Source organism: Penicillium odoratum, assembly GCF_028828045.1.
Source record: "Penicillium odoratum strain IBT 22623 chromosome Unknown utg000005l_segment0_segment0, whole genome shotgun sequence".
NCBI classification, from domain to species: domain Eukaryota; kingdom Fungi; phylum Ascomycota; class Eurotiomycetes; order Eurotiales; family Aspergillaceae; genus Penicillium; species Penicillium odoratum.
In genome coordinates, this window is record NW_026643147.1 from 7,264,952 (window position 1) to 7,286,733 (window position 21,782).

The following is a 21,782-nucleotide window of genomic DNA, read 5'->3' on the forward strand; positions in this document are numbered from 1 at the left end:
GGCTTTTCAGGTGATATTTTTGCTCGACTGCGATAGAACTAACCATTATTGACATTTCTTGTTGGGCACATAAACTGATGGTACTGTTCTTGAAGAATTTCACTCTTATCAATTCAGTATGAGTGCCAGCGAGAATCTAGTCTAGTCCAGGGTAACCTTATCTGCTCTAGTTTGACTTCTCTCTACCAATAAATAAGTGGGCCCTTCTGCATGCTGCTTATTATACGTCATAGCTGTTGGGCCACATTATCTATGTCGAGAGAAATCCTAACAAGCAGCTGGCTTACAGAGATTGAGTCAGAGACTGCAAGATCTTGAATGGGTAATGTGATCATTTCTGGCACGCTATCTTTAATACCACTCTTAATTGCTTCGTTCAATTGGTGGTCCTGGCTGGACCCAGTCAAAGTTGCCCAACAATTTCGTCAGCCACACATCTCCAGGACCGTCGGGGCCACGTGGATCGCTGCCCTCGAAACTGCTGCCGCTAAGGAAAGTATGAGGGAAACCATGATCAAAGCTATAAGCTGACTCGATCTGGGCGATCTCCTCGGCACTCAGGGACACGTTCAATGCAGCGATGTTACCTCGGAGATGCTCAACCTTCCTCCCGCCGACGATTGGGAAGACGTAAGGAGCTTTGTGGCGAACATAGGCAAGAGCAACACTGGTGATTTCTGTTTGCTTCGAATTGGCAATTGTTTCCAGCACCCGAGCAACCTTTTTCTCTGTGGGTGAGGGGTCCCGTCCCTTGCGCCCAGGGTTGTTCTTCTCCCGCTCTGCGTAGCCGGCGGCCGTATGGAATCGACCCTGACCCAGAGTTCCCCAGGGAACCACACCCATGTTTTCATCACGGCACATGGGGAGAATTTCTCGCTCAAAGTCTCGGATTGACGCGTTCCAAAGGCCTTGGTAAACGGAGAATTGGCGTAGACCATGATCGCGAGCGTATTGGTTGGCTTTGGCAACCACCCAGGCAGGGCAGTCCGAAATTCCCAGATAGATGACCTTGCCAGAGACGACCAAATCGTTGAGGGCGTGCATCAATTCTGGGATTGAAACACTATAATCCCACCAGTGAAGATAGAAAAGGTCGATGTAGCTGGTTTGCAATTTCTGCAGTGAGAGATCCACGGACACACGCATGGACTTGGCGCCGTTGCCGCCATAGTTCGACTGAATCTTGTCTTTATTGTGGCTCTTGTAACTGCTGGAGTACTTTGTAGCGAGGACAAGTTCATCGCGGTTCTGTCTCTTGGCAATCCATTCTCCAATCCATTCCTCGGATTGTTCGTCTTGGTAGCTATTAGCGGTATCGATGAAATTGCCACCTTGGCTAACAAAGTAATCGAGGATTTCAAACACGGTCTCTTTTGGGCATTCTCCAAGTCTCTCCTTCCACGCGTCGCCAAAGTTCATAGCGCCGAGGCATAGTGGAGAAACCCGGACAGAGGCAGACGGAGCCAGTTGGCGATGGCGATCAAGAGGCGAGCGAGCTGGAGGATGGGCGGGGAGTGGCATGATGGAGGTTTGCTGGTTATGCGTCGATTTGAATGAATGAAATGAAAAGAAAGGGAAGTTACGGACTGCGGCCTGTGATGTTTTTATATCTTCCTGAGTGAGTCCCAGACACGTTCGAGAGGGGCTCCCAGGTGGGGAATGCATTTTGATTCCATGCTAAACTCCATATAAAGTCCGAATAAGATTTTCCATGACGTATAATAAGCAATTGGCATCCAACGTACCCAGCTCTTCCCATTGTGGAATAGCGGCTGCGAGGGAGGATAGACGTTCGCCCACTAGCCGAACGGGCAATCAGTACTGGACAAAACCAAATACACGTGACCGTGGGTGCAAATCTGCAAAACTCATTATGTACTTCCGATAAGAGCTCTGGATTCCAAAATGTACATGACTCTGTACCTGATACTTGCAAGCTGTGTTATGGTGAGTGCTGTAAATATTGTGACCGTTATGGGTTAGCGTTTCTAGGAGTAACATGGGTCCGACGCTCTTGGTTAGACAGGAGAGCCTCTTGATTCTTGCGACACCACACAGGAATTGGACAACATTTTAGACTAGTGTTAGATGATTTCTCTCATGAAAAAAAAACTTTAAATCATGTGCTAAACGAGAACAGCTTTTTCGATAATTTGTCCAGGTAAAAGGGGAGCTTTGTTCTGGAGATGGCCATTGAAGATTCAAGCAGGCAGGCCAGTCGCGTCTGAGGATCTTTTAGCTTACACTAATGGCCGTTTCCTTGTCAACGAAAACCATTAAATTTCCCGTCTGCGGAGGACTGTACCCTCGGACCGATATGAGCAGTTCAAATAGGCCCCTCGATGGTGATATTGATCCATCCCAGTCTTTTTGTCTTGGGCCTTCTTGCGACTGGGCTTTCAATATGTAAACATTTTTGTCAAATCAGACTAGTCCAAAAATGGTCTCGCTCATTGATTTCCAGTTAGGGCCAAAACTTGAAGTCATGTCAGCATATGCATTGAGCTTCCGCTTTAAGTTAGCGTTTCGGACCATTCCCAGGGACCACATCCCTTTTCGGGCGGAACACCTTCAAACCCACCACAGAGATATTTTCGCCAATCAACAGATGAATAACTCTGCGTCGTCCGCTATCGAAGATAGCAGCATGGCCACCCCATGCAGGGCCGTGCCGACACATCCTCAGGTTCATCCCTTTGCGGGAACACTTGGCGGTAATCAAAGAGTGGTGGTTGACCGCAGTGACCCCGACAATGAATCATTGCTGGAGAAACTGCCCGACGCGGCACCGTTAATGACGGTCCAAGAAGGATTAAGCTTGCAAGGATTTCTCAATGTTGACCTCTGGAGGCTTGGACTTCTCGAGTGCGTTGGTAAGAGAACCATACCTCCCGCTTGATGTGGTGGTACCAATGATACTTGCCGGGTCTAGGAGCAATGCTGCTGGATTTTGTTACTGCATGGATGTCTATACGACCAAGCGCAGCCATTGTGTCTCCAACCGGAGAAGCTGGTATCTTCTCAACAAGCACATTCCTGGGCCCGTTATTCGGAGCTTTCAGTAACTGGATATTTCTGACATTATTCATTTTCTCCTTCTCCAATGTCAGTGGGAGTCATCTCAATCCCACAATTACGCTAGGCACTTTCTTCGCGCGCCTCATATCGCTTCCTCGAATGGTCATTTATATCCTTGGCCAAACGCTCGGGGGTGCTCTTTCCGGCTTTATACTCCGCTCCGCTTATGGTACTCGAGATTTCACTGTGGGAGGTTGTTACATTGACACAAATATTGTACCCCTGGATGAAGCGTTTCTTCTAGAGTTCATCTTCTGTCTCCTTCTGATATTTCTATCATTCGGTGTCGGTCTTGATCCTAGACAGAGTCAGGTTTGCGGACCCGCTCTCTCTCCTTTCTTGGTAGGGCTGGTCTTGTTTGGTGTGAGTTGGGGGTCAGCTTATACGAGAGCAGGCTATTCTGGAGCATGTAAGTATCATCGCTCCCTCTTACGACACGTGTGCAGACTGCTTATGTTTTTCTATTCGCAGCGGTCAATCCAGCTCGGTGCTTTGGTGTCTATGTGGCTACCACCTTTCCAAGCTATCACTGGATTCACTGGGTGAGTACGGCACTAACTCTGACCTATTGCGACAACTGACCATGATCTCAGGTCGGACCATTGGCTGCTTCAATTGGCCATGGAATTATTTATTTTGTCGTGCCTCCTTGGAAGGCATGATTTACCCTGATGACTAACGCCCAATTTTTACGCACAAGTGAGATACCCCGGAGCATTTGGAAAGCCGTCTTAGATCTTTTACTTGCATCATGAGTGCGACACCGAGACCTGAGTCCATGGTACGAAGTTCCGGATAACCATGAAAATAGCTCGCCGTTTTCGTACCTATAAAAGTGATGTCATTGTTCAAGGGAAACCTCTAGGTATTGATTACCTCAAGTCTCTTAAACAAGCCCCAAACTGTGTTTACTGGTATAAATTAGGGAATCGCATAACTTTGAAGGGAAGGAACCATGGAATTTTGGAACCGAGACACGGCAAACACTCATATGTACACTAGCGGACACAATACCCGCCGTCAATAAGCAGATCATTGCCCGTCATGTATGAGCTAGCATCACTGCACAGATACACATAAGCGCCTTTCAACTCCTTCGCATTTCCATTTCGACCCATCGGAATCATTGACATCCATAAGTCTTGAACCTTTTTGTCAACAAAGTCAGATAGACCGGTATCGATATAGCCCGGAGAGATACTATTGACACGAGCAAAGTCTCGCCACTCGTTGGCAAGAGACTTTGTCATATGAATACAACCCGCTTTCGCAACATTGTATGAAGTCTGCTCTTGTGGATAGTTGGCAATATGACCAGACATGCTCGATGTGATAACGAGGCTACCCTTGCCGCGCTTTTTAAAGTGCGCCCCAACAGCCTTTGCGCAGTGGAAAGTACCCGTAAGGTCGGTTTGGATGACTTCATTCCAGTCCTCGACTGTACCGTCTAGGATACCACTATTGGCGGTGCGACCGGCATTAGCGACGAAGGCGTCGATTTGGCCAAATTCGGCAAGCACGTCTTGCACGAGTTTCTCGACGCTCTCGTAGCTTCCGACGTTGCATTTGTATGCTTTGGATTTCACTCCATATGTCTTGGAGAGTTCTTTTGCGTTCTCTTCGCCGCCTTGTGGACGTGAGGAGTATGTGATCGCAACATCGGCACCCATCTCGGCACAGCCACGAGCTGCCTCGATGCCCATGCCACGGGGACCTGAGGCTCCTGTAACCACGACCACTTTGCCTTTCAGACTAAGAAGGTCCTTTAGGCTTTCTGGCTCTGGGACTGGCTGAGGCATGGTGAATAGGTTAATATCTTGAAGGTAAATTCAAATTTTTGTTCCGAGCATGTGGTCCTTGGGATAAGATGATGAGGATTTAAATAATCCTCGAATAACATTTTGTACCCGCACGGTACCAGTGGCGTTCATTCTTGGTCTGCGTTCGGGGCGTTATCATCATCCTCTCTACATTGGGAGCAAACACGAAATATCTAAGATTCATTTATCTTTAATATGTGGTACATAAACGCCACTTGCGCTATTGATGGAAAGTTATTCAATGTTAGAGTTTCCGGTGCTGATATTCAGCATTTATAATAATATTGTAATCAAAACTATTATTCCTCTTCCAATCACGATTGTAAACCTGTTTTATGGAAGACTATAACCGTTAAATTTATCACGAGATTATAGGGCATTAAAGTTCAGATAAATGTATGATCCGAAGACTCGGTGCTAAGATATTCTGGCCACTAAGGACATAATCGATGCTTGATCGTGGAAATGAAAGGCTTTCATGAACATCCAGTAGGGTTAATGCGGGATTTATTTAGACTTTAAGATGAATCACCATAAGTAGAAAATTGATTGGTGGAGACGGGGTTCGTTTCCTTCGAACCTTAATCGATTATATCAGTCTGGAATAATGAAATGGGAATGATGATATAAGGCTGAATTGTTTTCCATAAGTAAAAATCGTGACAAGCAGGTGGGGAGATTCAGAACCAACTTTTATACAACCAATTCAGGACTCTTTATCATGGCACCCCGAGTCGCCATCGTCTTTGTGAGTTTTATCCCTTTTTCGAAACTAACCAATATTCTTCTCCCAATTTTGTTCTGTTTCGTCGATGAGAGTCTCGCTAACTCTTCCAAGTATTCGCTCTATGGCCATATTCAGAAGCTAGCCGAAGCTGAGCTGAAAGGCATTACCGCCGCTGGCGGCAACGCCGATATCTACCAGTATGTCATTCAGCTACAAAGATTACTTTTTCTAGACACATGTGATTACCTAACTGACTTTTCGTATAGGGTCGAAGAGACTCTTTCAGAGGATGTTCTCAAAAAGATGCACGCCCCGCCAAAGTCTTCTTATCCTACAATTGACGTCCATAAACTGCTGGAGTATGACGCGGTGCTATTTGGCATTCCAACCCGCTACGGCAACTTCCCTGCTCAGTGGAAGGCATTCTGGGATAGAACAGGTTCTATCTGGGCCTCGGGTGGTTACTGGGGAAAATACGCCGGGATATTCATTTCAACAGGCACTATGGGCGGAGGGCAGGAGTCAACTGCTATCGCCTCTATGAGTACCCTCGCCCATCATGGATTCATCTATGTTCCTTTGGGATATAAGAATGTGTTCCCGCTACTTGCAAACCTTGACGAAATTCACGGCGGGTCTCCCTGGGGAGCTGGTACCTTTGCGGTGAGTCCTTTTCCTTCAAATATGATGCTCATGATCCTAACGCGTTTTATAGGGCGCGGATGGTAGTCGTCAACCAACTGCTTTGGAGATTGAGATTGCCGAAAACCAGGGCAAGGATTTCTGGAAGGCTGTTTCCAAGGTTCAACATTAGTCTATTCATCAGACCATATTACTCATGCAAGGACTCGCAGTATATAAGTCTGGTACTAGCAATCGTCTTCAATACATTCCATCTATCACCAACTCTACAAAAGATCGGAATAGACATGCCGCGATTCAGTACACTGTGCGAAGTTAACGTTATCGTTCCAAATTTAAAAGCTTCTTTAGGTATTCTAAAGCCTTCAACCATTGATAATTCACACAGATCTCACTGTAGATCGCTACCGTCATCCTAAGATCTCATGCAATTGCTCCCGGATCCATCACTGCATTACTTATTCATTAGTCCAGCCCCACCGGATGTGCATCTATTTGTGGACACTATCACAAACTAGTACTAACTTATTCACCTACTCTGTGTCCTAGTGCCCTCACCTCTCTCCTGCCATTAATTGAACAGTCGACGGGAAATCAAAAAGATAAAGGGACCTACTAATTTCACTCCCCGCCCAAAAATTAAGTGACTTTTATTTATTGCGCTAGTCTTACCCCTCTATCACTTGGGTACATCGCAGACTTTATGGATATACGTTCGAAACCTCCACTAGACTTTTCCTCTTTTCCCCTTCGCCTCCCGCTTGAATTCTCTTCTTTTTTTCTTTTTACCATCTTTCTTTTCTATTCCGCTATTTATGAATATAGGGAGACTTTTGACTATTAAATTGATACAGTATGAAAGAAGGTAGAATACTGGATAGGATACTGAGTAGGAGACTAAGTAGAAAATTAAGTAGGTAGACGAAAATATTTATATATAGTATTGAAGTCGCGGCAGAATAAATACAAGTCACTTAGTTCCAGGAAGGGGAGTGAAATTAGTAAAAATGGGAGTGAATTTAATAGGTCCCAAGATAAATATATTTCCGCAAGTAAACAGATAATGAAGAAGTAGATTTCACCAAGGTAGAAATAAGAAAAACGCGAGAGCAATAACATTCAGCCTATTATATAACCAATTTATAAGGCAACATGAAGAAAAATCGAAATCTGGCCCAAGTTCCAGGGTTGAATAGTCGATGTTGAATCAACTACTCGTTGCTCACTTCATCTCCACGCTCGCATTGCCACTGGAGGACATCATCGTCGGTGTATCAAAACCAGCTCTCATCTCAGCATCCTCCAAAATAGGAATACCATGCTTCCCACTTCCAATGCCAAAAGCCCGCTTCACTGCCTTCCAACTCTCAATACAAGCCAGGTACGTAAGCGTACATCCAAAAACCAATCCCCATTCCCATGTGATAGCATGATGTTTAAATACAACCTCATTAATCACAGGAAGGTAAATCACGGGAAACGCGATGACGAATCCTGCTGCGACTGCCCAGAAGAGGAACCGGTTACGCCATAGGGTAGGGAAAATCGAAAGATGCCCAGGACATCTGATGGGGTCCATGTTGAATAGAGATTTCGAGAAATCCTTGACTTCCCAGGCTGTTACCAGTAGTAGGAATGTCAGCGTGGCGTAAGTTGTGGCCCGAGCTCGGAAGACTGTGTCGCAGGTTGAGTTGTATTTCTGGTTACATCCGTCTCCTAGATCTGAGGACCCGGTTCCTGCTGCATAGATGACGCATACAAAGGATACTAGACATAAAGATCCCATAAAGGTACCATAGATCATTTTGTCGACAATGAGTTCGCGGGTGAAGACTCCGATTCGTAGATCGTGCGGTGGACGATACATTATGTCTGGTTGAGCTTCTTCAAGACCGAGGCCCACAGCTAGGAAGGATGATGTGACGAGATTTGCCCATAGAATTTCAAGGGGAGAGAGTGGGAAGACGGAGTCTCCACCGGTATCTTTGAAAGCCAGTGCAATGAGAAGAAGAACGACTTGCGCGATGTTCGAGATGAGGAGATGCATGAGAAACTGTTCTTGTTAGCAGTGATATGAAAAGGATGTGAGAGAAATACCTTCTGGATGTTATCAAATAATCTTCTGCCCTCCTCAACAGCTTTGACGATCGACGCAAAGTTATCGTCAGTGAGAACCATGTCGGCCGCCTCTTTAGCAACATCACTTCCATTTTTCCCCATCGCTATACCCACATCCGCTCTCTTAAGTGCAGGGGAGTCGTTCACACCGTCCCCGGTCATGACACAAAACGCTTGACGGCGGTGCATTGCGTCGACCATTCGGACCTTTGTTGCAGGGCTGCAACGAGCGATCACGAGGGGAAGTTCTTCAATCTCGTCAATTTCGGCGTCAGTCAACTTGTCAAATTCATCGGCGGCCATGACGAATTTTGTCTGCTTTGTAATTAGCGAGACACGGTCTAAAATTCCTACTTGACCCGCAATAGCAGTTGCAGTCTTGATGTGATCTCCTGTGAGCATGTGGACTGTGATTCCTGCCATTTGACACTTTCGCACAGCCGCGGCACTCTCAATCCGAGGTGGGTCGTATAGTCCTACCAGACCGCCGAATTGCAGACCGGACTCGACGACGGATCGAGGGGATACTGCGTCGTCTTGGCTGATTGGTGTCTTTTTCACAGCGATGCATAGGACGCGAAGACCTTCTCCGGCCATTCGGTCTGCTGCTTCGTGAATTATTTGCTTTTCATTGTCGGATATGGACAAAGAGGGAAGGACAGCCTCCGGTGCGCCCTTGGTATAAACCTCGTTGACATTGTCAATGGCGTTACTGTAGACGACTGTCATCTTTTTGATAGCAGAATCAAATGGGTACTCGGTGCGAAGCTCGATCTGACGTCGATTGATTACTGCACTTTTCCCAAAGTCAAGTCGCATAGCCAACACATGTAGCGCGATCTCAGTCGGCTCCCCAACCGCAGTCCAGACGCTGTTCTCATGATGTACAATTGAGAGATTGCAAAGTGAAAGAGCGGAAAGAAATGTGTGCAATGCAGGGTTATCTTCCATTGGATGGGTTGAGCTCCAGTCAATTTCATCAAGCTGCACGGTTCCACTTGTAGGGTCGTAGGGATCGGTGATTTGGCGTACTGTTAATGTGCCAGCACCCGGGATCCATGCCGCGCGAGCGACCATTCTTCCCTGTGTTAGAGTGCCAGTCTTGTCTGAACAGATATTAGTGACGCCACCGACAGCCTCTAGGCATTGCAGCTTTCGGACTATAACATTGCCTTTTGCCATGGCTTGAGTGCCGACAGCCATTGTTATGGTGAGCACTGCGATTAAGGATTCCGGGATAACTGCCACCGCGACACAGATGCCATATATGAGGACTTCACCCTGCACGTCCCAGAGATTGACTGAGAATACGATGATAGCTAGCAAAATAGCCAGAGCAAAGAGTAAAAGTGCAAACTTGCTCAGTTTAATCTGCAATGGTGTTCCGACCAAGCCCAGAATCTTCTTCATAGAGATCATGACACGATTCAAGACCCGAGAATGCACTTTGCCCTGATCATCTTGGTCCTGTAACAGCCGGGCGATCTTTCCAACCTCCGTGTTCATTCCTGTCGCTATGACAATTCCCGTGGCCCGACCCTGTGTGGTGCTACAACCTGAATACGCCATATTGTTTCTATCGCCAAGAGGGATATCCGAAGATGCAAGCGTCTCGTGAGGAGTCTTGAGGACAGGAAGAGATTCGCCTGTGAGGAGAGCTTCGTCAATCGACGCATTCATCCCTTCAAACAGCCGTAAATCTGCAGGTACGATGTCGCCCACTGCGAGGCGTACAACATCTCCTACAACCACTGTCTGGGCCTTGACGGTCGTTACTCGGTTATCGCGAATGACTTTACATTCCGGAGCCGAGAGACGTTGCAAGGATAGAATTGTTCTTTCCGCGCGGTAGTCCTGAAAGAATCTTCGAGTTTTTAGTACTGAGTCTAATCACGAAAGAATGACTTACCCGACAATGATGTTCAGGAGGATCACCGCGGTGATGACACCTCCTTCGATATAATCGTCAATCCCAAAGGACAAGCCCATGGTCAGGAGAAGAACCTTTGAATTTAGCATAGATCTTCCAATCTACCATTGAACTTACTATTGTGAGACTGTTAGAGACCTGTCTTAACAGTATCCCCCAGACGGAGATGCCCGTGATTTCTTGGACGGCATTCGGACCATCGCGTTCAAGGCGTAGGAGCGCCTCGCTGCTAGTGAGTCCATGACTAGAAGGGGATCAATAAAGATGTTAAGGTTGATGGCCTTTCTCACATACTGCAGGTCTGTATCAAGGAACGAAGCAATGTCGGCCGGTTCGAAGGAATGGGCATTTTTCAGTTGACTGTCGGACTGATCAGGATGTGCAGATTTCTCGCACAGCTCAAAGCTTAAGCTGTTGGTAGGGGGATATGAGGAGTCCGTATAGCCACATATAGGAGGTTCCGTCGATTCCTCGACATCAGGGAGAGTCTCTATGCCCATTCAAAAGGTGTAGTAAAGAAGGAAAGAAGACGAATATAGTAGTTATATCCTACCTGATCTAAATAAAATCCTCACAGAGTGATAATCTACAAGAAATGAAGGAAAGTCCATATTAAAAAGAGGGGTGTGAGGGGGAATTCCTTGTCACTTTCTTGGTGCGTTATCATTGGCAAAGGACATGCTTGGCTTGTTATTATCGGATGTAGTCATGGACTTACCGAAACCATGGGTTCTCACGGCAAAACTGGTTTCCACTAGAAACTCCAGTACCCAGATGGCTGATAACGCCTGGATCATGGCGTTGTCGCGTATGGCATCCAATCAGGGGTATGTCTGAATAGCTATATTTTGACCTGCGTATCTGAGGAAATTACCAATGAATCGTAATGCTGTCCTTGGCTATCTAGAGTAACTCCTGACCCATCTGGTGTACTACCTACACTTACATCGACATTTACATAATGAAAATTCGAATCTCATTTTCCAAGTAACTATAATAAAAATAGATTAACCGAATAAAATCAAAGTTGTTGATTTGATTTATTTGAATATTCAACTCTTGAAGTATGAACTGTGAGAGACATTGATTCCTGACCAATCAACCACCGGCCCGCATCCAGCAAAAAAATCATTGGAGCTCGTCCTCACTTAAGACAACTTGACATCTTGATCTTTCCCTATCCAACATGGGTCCCACAGCAACACTTTCGGATTTGAACCGTCAGGATGGCTCTGCTTCCTACAAATGCCCCGCTACTGGCTTCAATGTGCTCGCCGGTGTGAATGGACCCATCGAGCTTCCTGCCCGTCGCGACGCTCTCAAGCCCGAAGAAGCCACCGTTGAAGTGTTTGTGAAGCCCGGAACTGCCGTCGCAGGAGTTGGTGAAAAATACGTTGAAGGAATATTGCGCGATGTCCTGAGCACTATCATTCTCCGCCGTGAGAAGGGACTCCCACGTCGCGGAGTGGTCATCACACTGGGAATCGTTGGAGGCGAGAGCATACAACGCGGCGACTCGGTAAGTCTACATCGTCGTTAAAGTGACCAAAACTAACAGACGCAGTATCTCACCCTTCTCTCCTCTCTCCTCCATGCCGCTCTACTAGCTCTGATCGCCGCCGCCATCCCATTGTCCATGACCTTCGCTACTACCCTGCTCGGTGTGACTCGTTCCGGGGATATTATTCGTAACCCATCCCCCGCTGTCGCGAAGACTGCTGCGTCATTGCACGCCCTTGCGTTTTCCTCTAAGGGCCATCTGCTACTGAATGAAAGCCTGGGGCGGTTCGACTTTGATACCTGGGAACTGGTCCGACAGCAGGCCGCTTCTATCTGCCAAGGAGCTGCTACACCTGGATCCGATGGCGACGTTGCTATGGACGGAGCGGACGCCCATGTGGATGAATTTGTCCGTGAAACCGTGGAGGACCACCTTCACCGTGACTACAACTGGAAGATCGAGTCGATTTGAGTCCGCATCTTACTGATGTTATGGGGAACTACACAAGCATGGCTGCACCCGACAGAAACATCCCAGTTCCAGACGAACTACCCGACCCCTTATCACGGCCGGCCTCATTCGCTACCACCATACGAGGCAGTGTGACAGCATTTTGGCTGTAGCACATCCGAGCCCATCACCTGACCGACACTGCATGTGCAAGGCATCACCCACTTGCCTTGGAGTCTGACGTTCCTGAGGATGACAGTCGCACTGGACATGGGCCCTCGAAAAGCGGGGGTATCAGGACCAACGGGATTAGTTGTACCAGAGAGCAGAAAGGGACTTAACCCAAAGGGAAATGCTCATATTGAATCCTAAAAAAAGAATCCAGCTTATCAAATTTTCCAATCAGCCGGATCTTACGAGATACACCTAGGATATGATCGCGCGTAGAGCGGCCAAGTTCAAGTATTTTTAGATAATGAATTATAGGATGGAATAGAAGGAATGTAAACGTCACAGCGAGGAAGATTGAACTCACGCATCTAAACTCGGCTCCAAAGGGTACTAAACCGGCACGTACTGGACCGAAATGACGGGGATTCCATAGATTTAGACATTTATGGTCCAAGGAACTTCATTTAAGCATTCTTTGATCGACATATTTGTCTACAGTTCTTCCCCTATTTCCAGTATCAGGTTTCCAAGTTAGCCCCCACCGATCGGGGGCCGCCCCAGTTGATCCAAGCTTTAAACATCCCTGTCGACAGATCCAAATAAAAAGAAAAGAAAAAAGCAAGAAAGAAGCAAAGGCAAAGCAAAGAATCAAGTGGAATGGTCTGAGAGCAATTACCCCACAGGATTTGGGGAATTTCCATTTTCCAATTTCCAATTCCCTGGCACTAGTGGACTCAAACCCCGTTACATCCGATCCGGGCTTTATAATCTCTGGGGACTTTTTTTCTCTCTCTTAAGAAAACCCACCGAGAATGCACTCATGGCGTCGAGTGATTCACCCCGATCTGATGTCTCGTCATTAGACCCGTCTCACCTCACTCCGTCCCCAACTACCGCCCCACCCCCATCCGCGACCGTCGGCGCTGCATTACTCCGCCATTATGCCCTCCATATAGAGCCGTCCCAGACACAGACTCATCACTCTCCTGGAGACCCTGGCAGCGGTGCGCTGCCTTCACGCAAGATCGATTCTACACAAGAGGAGGCCGGTAGGTCGCTGCCCTCCTCGACTTTGCGCCGGTTCCGCCAGAAATCAATCTCCAGTCATCGCCCGCAGCAGAAGAAGGCTCTCTCTACCGATTGTATCCCGCGCCAGACCATCATGAAGGCTCTTGCTTCACGAACGTCCTTCCCCGGTCCCAATACCCAGAACTCCGCGTCGGTAAATTCCTGGTCTGGGTTGGTCGCTAGCAATAACGCCCAGGGCTCCCCTTCCGAGGATAAAGAGCGTCGGAGTAGCAGCGCGTCATCCCAAGGGTTATCGGCTGCCTTATCCAACTTGCAACTCAGCAGCTATGTTGAACGATCGCCCGCGACTGCTCGGTTGGTGCTGCAGTCGCCCTGTTACTTTCATCAGCGCTTCGACGACGCTGTCAATATTAAGAAGGTCCTCGAGGAGATCGCCGATGATGAGTGGCTATCACATTCACGATTAGTACAGACAGCAACGGGGGTTCGAGAGGTATCCAAACAATTACAACGACGGCCGATCAAGCGCGCGGTCCGCAACATCATGATCGTGACCAAGGCACGGGACAACAGTCTCGTACATTTGACGCGCGAACTCGCCGAGTGGCTTCTGTCCACCCCGCGTTACGGAAGCGATCTGGGAGTCAACGTGTATGTTGATGCAAAGTTAAGGAACTCCAAGCGGTTTGATGTCCCGGGCCTTCTGCAGAAGGAACCACGGTTTGCTCAGATGTTGCAATTCTGGACCCCAGATCTGTGTTGGACGTCACCGGATAAATTCGATTTGGTTTTGACTCTGGGGGGCGATGGCACAGTCTTGTTTACCTCATGGCTCTTCCAACGGGTTGTTCCACCCGTGCTCTCTTTCTCCCTGGGGAGTCTGGGATTCCTCACCAACTTCGAGTTCGCGGAATACACATCCCATCTTAATGGTATCATGGGCGATGCAGGCATGCGTGTCAATCTGCGGATGCGATTCACCTGCACCGTATTCCGGAAAGATCGCAGCAAGGGCGCCGAGGCGGACGCTGTCGAGGAGGGAGAGCAGTTTGAAGTACTCAACGAAGTGGTTATTGACCGAGGGCCATCTCCCTACGTGTCGAACTTGGAATTATATGCCGATAACGAGTTATTGACTGTCGTCCAAGCGGATGGCTGTATATTCTCCACTCCAACTGGTAGGTCTCCCAAGTTGCATTCTTTCAACCCATCTAACATTCTCTTCTCTAGGCTCAACTGCTTATTCTTTGTCCGCTGGCGGCTCCCTCATGCACCCCTCTATTCCCGGAATTCTCCTCACACCAATTTGCCCTCACACCCTCTCCTTCCGCCCCATGGTTCTCTCAGACTCCCACCTCCTCCGCGTCGCAGTCCCCAATACATCTCGCTCCACAGCCTACTGTTCCTTCGACGGCAAAGGCCGTGTCGAGCTCCGACAAGGAGACTACGTCACCGTCGAAGCAAGTCAATATCCCTTCCCCACAGTCGTCTCCGACAGCGGCGAATGGTTCACAAGTGTCCAGCGCGCTCTACGCTGGAACACCCGTGGAGCCGTCCAAAAAAGCTGGGACGGAGACCTCAACGACGAAGACGAACAATGGGATATCGACACGGACACAGGACTAGCCGGTACCGATAGCGGCATCGGTCCTAGCGAAGATGGCGATTCTTTCTCTCCGAATCCCATGCGGCGACAGATGAGCATGCTCAATATGTGACCGCACTTTTCATGTCCTCTACTTTTCATGACCGTATATACCTGTCTCATCGGCGTTTCACGATATACTCTGCATCCCACCATTTCATGGATAGATTCACGATTTCTCTTTGCTTAGACAGTTTAGCGGTCGCTACTTGATGTTGCTGTCGATTACTTTCGGTGTCTCTTTTAGACGGTCTCTACCTCTAATTATACAATAACAGAGTGTTCTTATGGCACCTGTCATCTGCCGAATTCGTTTCATGTAGTCTTGAACCATGTCTACCTTAGCCAGGGATGTTATCAATCTCCAAGCTTTTCTAGGGTGTTACGGAATCTATATCATACTGTAGTCAGGTAAGATCATCGCAAATCGATTTACCATGCTAATGCACTAATCCTGTACATCTATCTAAACTTTTACGAAACTGTACCTCCCATCACATCCATAATTATATCAATCATCCCGCGTATCACGTAGTATATCCGTGTCTCATACCAATAAATCCCTACCAATCACAGCTTGTAGCAAGAAGCTCAGCAAGCTGTTCAAGGTATTTCTTATCAACATCATCAAACCCAGAAGGCTCAGTGCAATCGATATCAATAATAGCAACAGTCTAAGAAAAGATCAGCCTCATCAATCCATTCAATTCCACGGGAATGGAAGAGTAAGGGTACGACAAACCTCTCCACGGATAATAATCGGAACGACAATCTCACTCCGACTCTCCGCGTCGCAGGCAATATGTCCTGGGAACTCGAGCACGTCTGGAACGACGAGGGTTTCCTGGTTTGCGGCTGCGGTGCCGCACACGCCTTTGCCGAAGCGGATCTGTTGGCATGCTGGCTTTCCGTGGAAGGGGCCTAGGAGGAGGACTTGGTTCTCTGGGGAGGCGTATGTGGTTGAGATTGTTACGCCTGCGACGCCGTCTAGGGGCGGGGAGGAGATTGGGGATGCGAGGGCGGGGAATTTGTCATCGCGGATGTAGAAGCCTGCCCAGTTTACGGACGAGGAGGGGGCTGGGAGGGCGGCGTAGGCGTGCCAGAGGAGGGAGGAGATGTTGGAGAGGTTGCTAGTGGGGTTAGTTTGAGGTGAAGGTGGTTGTGGTTGTGGTTGTGATGGAAGCTCACCTAACCTGTTGGTTTATTAGTTTTGGTTTTGGTTTGGGGGTTGGGGTTGGGTTTGGTGTGCTTGACTTACCCAATTGCGTTGTCCTGAGAGGAGACCCTCTGCTTGTTCTAGGAGTTGCTGGTAGACTTCGGCTTTGGAGGCCCCTGGGTAGAAGTATGAGGAGTCGGCGTGAGGCTAGTGTCGGTGTCAGTGTCGGGGGCAATTGCGGTTGTTGGGGAATTTGCATGTAGTTGAAAGATAGACATACCATTTTGAATAGAAATAGAATGAATGACTTGGATGCAGAGAATGGAGTATAACGCAGAAATCGAAATCAAATCTCAAAGTTCAATCGGTAAGTGGAGACCCGGTCGAGCTCCGTGCTTTTGAAGGCTTTTTTGATCTTGGTCTCGGCTATCGTTCGCCCAATCATAACCAACTTCAACAAAGAATCTTCCTTTCTCTATCTTTTTCTTTCAAGGCTGCTTCTGCTTCTGCTTTGCGGGGTAAGACCCAATATCTTAACCCTCCCGAAAATTTCTCGTTCGGAGCGGGGTTAAGAATTCCGCCGCGTTCTTTGATCCAGGCGCTTAGCCATTGGACTGGAGTTCAGGAACCCTGGCTTCCTTTCACTTCCTTCCTTTCGGCCTTAGCAGTCCAATCGACCGATCTTCCGTCTTCTAGATCACTCTCTTCCGGATCGGTTCGGGTGTCATGCATTGGTAGAGGGATGAAAGGTGGAAACGAGCCAAATAATCGATTTAGTTGGTGTCTTTGTACCAGTGCACGAATGATCTGATAGACTTCCACCTGAAGGATCGATCTAGCCCTCGAGATCGATCGTTTTTTGGTCTGGAAGCGACTAGGCCGTGAAAGCTGGCTAGAGAGTGCTTCGCTACCCTTGATCCAGCCATCGGCGTAGCTAGTGTGATAGAGTTGTTCTTGGACATGGACTTCGTTGGGTGTTATGCGTACCACGGGTCCTGTTTGTGCATGAGCATGAGTGATAGTCCTTTCAAGGTTAGGAATTTACCATATTTCTGGTGCATTCGATCAATCTCGTCCTCGAATGATCCTCCCAATGTAAAATACATTTCATATAGACCTGTGGCACCGGCGAGCCAGGGTCCGGGGTACTTGCTTAGTGGGTGAACATGTAGTCGATAGAATATCATAACCAGGCCATAAGCCAGGAAACTTCCAAGGAAAAACCACCCAATCATTTTAATTCTGGGGTTTTGATTTAGTATACACATAGATGGGACAATGCAAACTTGAAACTTGATGCTTATCGCGTACCTTTTGTATCTTCATTCACTTTGACTTTTGATTATGGTTGTACAGCATTAACTTAAATAAATGTCAAGCTGACGGGAATTGCTGCTAAAAAGAGCGCTTTGCATTCAGTCTCTTCGTACTTATACGGACCAACCGCTGGCAAGGTCTGTACACACCGCATCGCTGATCATCTCCACCAACACGCTGATTGGTTAATTAGCTCGTCATACCGCCAATCCCAACCCCAGGACCTCAAAAAATTCCCATCGTGGGATTTTTGGCTTGGTCTCCGGATTGGCGGTGTCCACCCGCATCCAGGCCCATCCACGTTTAATCGGATCCGAGACCTTAAGGTAGACCGCTACTTTTTTTTCATCTTTGTTGTTCGCGGTGATCTATCATCTGGCGCATATGCAGCACAGCAATTTACTTTGGGGACGTCATTCTGCATCGGGTTTTGGTGTGGTGGGGTTGTACGGGACTTTGAAGTTTTTGTTCTTTTTTAGCTTCACTGAAATGATTCGTCTGCAGAAGATCGAGATCAGTGATTATCTTTGATTTGCCTCTCTATGGGTCTATCCGCCTGTGAAATCACCCGGAACCACATTTGTGGGGTTTGCCATCGTCTCCGCTAAACGGACACGTGCATGATTAGCGTGGAGTGAGAGTTTGCGATTCGTTACACGGAGAATTGGATGGCGAATTTCGTGGTTCTAAGAGAACTATGAGATCAGACTGATGTGAATATGTTGTAGAACAACATGCACATGGCCATATATGGCACACCCTATTGCATGAACCTAGTCGGATCAAACCAACTATGACTGTCTACATATCAGATCTCACTATCTGTGGCCAATCAAGCACATAATCCTCCCTTGAATATTCAGGTAAGGCGCTAGAAAGGGGTCTCTCAGAACTATGTATGTACATAAGTACACCTTGATTCTCCACCTCACCTTACTTGTGGATCTCCTGCGCACAAGCCAGGCAACGGAGACTACTCTAAGCTTCAGCAATACGAGACCAGAGCACTGAAATTAAATGATATATTGATTTCATATTGTACAAGTTTCACCTGAACTACGATCAAATGTATTAATCCTTCTTCTCTTCTACTTCCCGTGCCTCTGGGGCAGTAGTGTGGCCGCTCAGGAAGCTGACAGCGCCCGGGCCTGTAAAGTTCTTCCGACCAGTGGTCACCCAAGTAATTATACTTAGAAGAGCAACGACCCCAATAGCAGCGCTGGTGTAGTTCATCGACTCGTGATTCACTGGATAGGTACTTGGGAAATTAAAGGTGATGGAAGCGAACAGCAGGAATATGAGTCCGATGGCGTTGAGTGCGATTGAGACTGGGACCGAGAAGGCGTATGGGCCATCCAGCTTGACAACATGCCCCGAAAAATATCCAAGTAATCTACTGCCGAGTGCCATGGCGTAGGATAGATCTATAAATTGTTAGAGATGTCATTCCATTGGCTTGCATGACTTACAGAATCCCTCAGTCGAGATCGAAATGACTGTCTCAAAGCCAGTTGTTGTACCAAATTCGATGGCATCCAACGCCAGCTGTACAACAAGAGTGAGCAAAACTGCATTCACAGGTACCTGGGTCTTGCTGTCGACTTTGCTGAAAACCTTGGAGAAAGGAAGTCCGTTGTCACGGGCAAAAGCATACACGGAACGAGATCCTTCAGCCAAGATGTTGTTTCCGGCAACTATAACAATCACAGTGATCAAAATGGATAGGATGCAAGCTGCAGCTTTACTGCCGGTGGAATCATAGAGGATCTGAATGACAGGCACTCCAGTGCTACTGTTGGCGGTCGCTGTGATATCGCCGATGCAAAAGCAAAGGGTAACAAGGAAGACGAATCCGGTGACCGCGCCCAGGATGACTGCGAGCACAATCGCTTTGGGGGCTTCTTTGGACGCAGATTTCATTTCCTCTGTCATATGTGAGGGTGCATCGTAGCAGCACATTCCAAAGCAGGCCTGTAAGATACCAATAATAGCGGCCATTCCCGTACCCCAGCCGGTTGAGTTCTCAAACTCCGAGAACACGAAGGAGGGTGATTGTTTGTGGTCATTGGTTGCAAGAAGTGTGATTGTGATGATGATAAAGGAGGCAACGTTCCAGATCAAGATGAACTTCGAGATTCGGTGGAGCAGATGAGATCCCCAAAGATTGACGGCGGCCGAGAGGAAAGCAATGAGGTAAGCCACGAGGACAGTCTGCCATCTTTCAATAACATAATCAGGAAATATGAGGTTCGCCATTCCCAGAACAAAGTTTGACGCAATCGAGTTGTTCGTCGCGCCCATCGCCAAGACACCTAGTCATCGCATTAGTGTGCCTTCGCGGTACCAAGAATAAACTCAGAAAGCGTACCAACAAGCATAAACCAGCCAGTAACGTAAGATAAACCTCGAGCAATCTTTGGAGGGGCTAGAGCAGCAACCCATGAATACTGGCCACCGGAAACGGGTAGCATACTGCACATCTCCGCCATCGGAATGGCCACGGCGAGTGTAAGAATACTGACACCGAGGAAACTGAAGATCATCACGGGTGGACCGCCGGAGGTCACTCCGACAATGAACACACCACTTAGAGCCGTCCAGCTAGAGTCTGTCAGTTTTGTCGTGAGGAATTTGGGATTAGTACTGACGATGTCACAACACTGAAACTAAATCCAATCATACTAAGCAATCCAAAGGAACGCTTGAGCTCTAGTAAGATGTTAGTATCCCAAACTTACACCCTTTTCCAATTCAGACTCACCCTGCTCGTAACCCAGGTTCTCCAGGCGAACATCTTCACTTGTGGTGCCTTTGAACACCTGCGTCTCGTCCTCATGCGACATCCTTGCGGCAAGTCCTATAGTCGACAGACAATACTTTCCGGGCGAAGGACATCCTTAAGAATATCGGAGCCCTGACACTATCATTACTACATCGTATGCTTCTGCTGCACCCCATGGAGAAACGCAGGAACGATAAGATAGATTGTCAGAACGTCCTTCCTGATCGAGAAGGTCTCCGCGACGCCGGTGGAGCCGGTCTGCTAGTCCCGGGCGGGCAGCGAACTTTGTTAGTGTCTTTGCGGGGACGCTTCAAGACCGCTGATAAGCGTTTGCATTTGCAGGGCCTGTCATTTGCCGGAAGCTAGTGGCTCGGTGCTGATATCGATTCGTGGGGTACACTATATGTCGTGGGAATTGAGTAATAAGATGTCGGAAATGAGTGGGAGAGGCTTGGTATCTCTTGGGATTGCCTTTGTTGTTTTAGCTCGTTCGGCTTAAGTGCTTTGACGGGTGATACGAAATCATGTTTGTGATAAGAGACTGTTGACCTTATTACTCCCTACGATGAAAAGTGTCTATATTGTACTAACCCAATCGGATGCTCTTAGGTGCTGCTCCGGTGATACTAAGGGTGATTTCCAAATTTGGTGCTAGGGTATAGGGCTTCGGAAGACCAAGCTTCCGGCCAAATACGCTTTCTATACGCAGTACACAGCGTACACGCAACACCAAAATTCAGGCCAAGGGGCATTTGATCGCGCTTTTCTGTTTTAGTTATCATCTCTCGCCGCTTTTGCTACTGACTGCGGGGAAGAGTTGGATACATTTGACCTACCAGTTAAAGTGATCTTAGACCCTGGTAGATCCTTTTAGAGGCCGATCCACCTCCGTCCACTTGAGCAGGCTACCAGCAAATGCCAGCACAAGGAGAAATGAGAGAAGCTTTCCATATACACTCGCACTAATTGTTCCTAGAGGTCAGCTGACCAGGCTTAATACTAATAGAATGTGGCAAAAAGCAGCTCGAAAGCACTTGAGGCAGATAATCATTTAATGTTGAAATGCCCTGGGCCATTTGGTCACTTGCCTGACTTTCAGATCCTAAACACCGCTTTGTAGCCGATGAGTTGACTGACTGCAATATCATAAATCTTTAAATATTTGTGTGATCCATCTAAGCATCGGCCTCCGCCTACTTGACTACCATGTTAGGGAAACAATTCCGCCTTCGACTCTGCCTACAAGTAGACAACTGGATGCTGCCAGACTTTTAGACAATCCCAAGCCAGTGCGAGGGGACTGAGGTCATTCCTTTGCTTCCTCTTTTTCTTCTTCTTCTTCTTCTTCTTTTTCTTTTCTTTTTTGAAGGATATAGAATCGACAGTATTGACACGGTTGAGCCCATGCTCTGGCTT

The 21,782-nt window shown here is 47.7% G+C and overlaps 10 protein-coding genes across 10 annotated transcripts; 4 read left to right on the forward strand and 6 right to left on the reverse strand.

Annotated features, from left to right (window-relative positions):
* Positions 1-363: 363 nt before the first annotated feature.
* On the reverse strand, positions 364-1,521 carry N7520_008306 (aldo/keto reductase; the record flags this gene model as incomplete). The annotated part of the gene is made up of 1 exon (XM_057142240.1): positions 364-1,521. One exon carries the CDS (start codon positions 1,519-1,521, stop codon positions 364-366), a length of 1,158 nt encoding a protein of 385 aa, XP_056996246.1.
* Positions 1,522-2,608: 1,087 nt separating this feature from the next.
* On the forward strand, positions 2,609-3,740 carry N7520_008307 (uncharacterized protein; the record flags this gene model as incomplete). The annotated part of the gene is made up of 4 exons (XM_057142241.1): positions 2,609-2,873; positions 2,933-3,487; positions 3,550-3,620; positions 3,672-3,740. The coding sequence occupies 4 exons, from the start codon at positions 2,609-2,611 to the stop codon at positions 3,738-3,740; spliced, it is 960 nt and encodes a 319-aa protein (XP_056996247.1).
* A 336-nt stretch (positions 3,741-4,076) lies between these two features.
* On the reverse strand, positions 4,077-4,877 carry N7520_008308 (SDR family oxidoreductase; the record flags this gene model as incomplete). Its single annotated transcript, XM_057142242.1, has 1 exon — positions 4,077-4,877. One exon carries the CDS (start codon positions 4,875-4,877, stop codon positions 4,077-4,079), a length of 801 nt encoding a protein of 266 aa, XP_056996248.1.
* Positions 4,878-5,619: 742 nt separating this feature from the next.
* On the forward strand, positions 5,620-6,439 carry N7520_008309 (uncharacterized protein; the record flags this gene model as incomplete). The annotated part of the gene is made up of 4 exons (XM_057142243.1): positions 5,620-5,646; positions 5,737-5,822; positions 5,892-6,288; positions 6,341-6,439. 4 exons carry the CDS (start codon positions 5,620-5,622, stop codon positions 6,437-6,439), a joined length of 609 nt encoding a protein of 202 aa, XP_056996249.1.
* Positions 6,440-7,489: 1,050 nt separating this feature from the next.
* On the reverse strand, positions 7,490-10,815 carry N7520_008310 (putative potassium/sodium P-type ATPase; the record flags this gene model as incomplete). The annotated part of the gene is made up of 5 exons (XM_057142244.1): positions 7,490-8,320; positions 8,365-10,249; positions 10,295-10,389; positions 10,433-10,559; positions 10,610-10,815. The coding sequence occupies 5 exons, from the start codon at positions 10,813-10,815 to the stop codon at positions 7,490-7,492; spliced, it is 3,144 nt and encodes a 1,047-aa protein (XP_056996250.1).
* A 686-nt stretch (positions 10,816-11,501) lies between these two features.
* N7520_008311 (putative exosome complex subunit Rrp46) lies at positions 11,502-12,287 on the forward strand (the record flags this gene model as incomplete). Its single annotated transcript, XM_057142245.1, has 2 exons — positions 11,502-11,834; positions 11,880-12,287. 2 exons carry the CDS (start codon positions 11,502-11,504, stop codon positions 12,285-12,287), a joined length of 741 nt encoding a protein of 246 aa, XP_056996251.1.
* Positions 12,288-13,257: 970 nt separating this feature from the next.
* N7520_008312 (putative NAD+ kinase Utr1) lies at positions 13,258-15,184 on the forward strand (the record flags this gene model as incomplete). The annotated part of the gene is made up of 2 exons (XM_057142246.1): positions 13,258-14,644; positions 14,697-15,184. The coding sequence occupies 2 exons, from the start codon at positions 13,258-13,260 to the stop codon at positions 15,182-15,184; spliced, it is 1,875 nt and encodes a 624-aa protein (XP_056996252.1).
* Positions 15,185-15,674: 490 nt separating this feature from the next.
* N7520_008313 (GAF domain-containing protein) lies at positions 15,675-16,550 on the reverse strand (the record flags this gene model as incomplete). The annotated part of the gene is made up of 5 exons (XM_057142247.1): positions 15,675-15,785; positions 15,854-16,241; positions 16,300-16,304; positions 16,370-16,474; positions 16,548-16,550. 5 exons carry the CDS (start codon positions 16,548-16,550, stop codon positions 15,675-15,677), a joined length of 612 nt encoding a protein of 203 aa, XP_056996253.1.
* A 338-nt stretch (positions 16,551-16,888) lies between these two features.
* Positions 16,889-17,502, reverse strand: N7520_008314 (uncharacterized protein; the record flags this gene model as incomplete). The annotated part of the gene is made up of 2 exons (XM_057142248.1): positions 16,889-17,262; positions 17,313-17,502. 2 exons carry the CDS (start codon positions 17,500-17,502, stop codon positions 16,889-16,891), a joined length of 564 nt encoding a protein of 187 aa, XP_056996254.1.
* Positions 17,503-18,655: 1,153 nt separating this feature from the next.
* Positions 18,656-20,427, reverse strand: N7520_008315 (putative GABA permease; the record flags this gene model as incomplete). The annotated part of the gene is made up of 5 exons (XM_057142249.1): positions 18,656-19,008; positions 19,054-19,896; positions 19,953-20,185; positions 20,233-20,293; positions 20,346-20,427. 5 exons carry the CDS (start codon positions 20,425-20,427, stop codon positions 18,656-18,658), a joined length of 1,572 nt encoding a protein of 523 aa, XP_056996255.1.
* Positions 20,428-21,782: the final 1,355 nt, after the last annotated feature.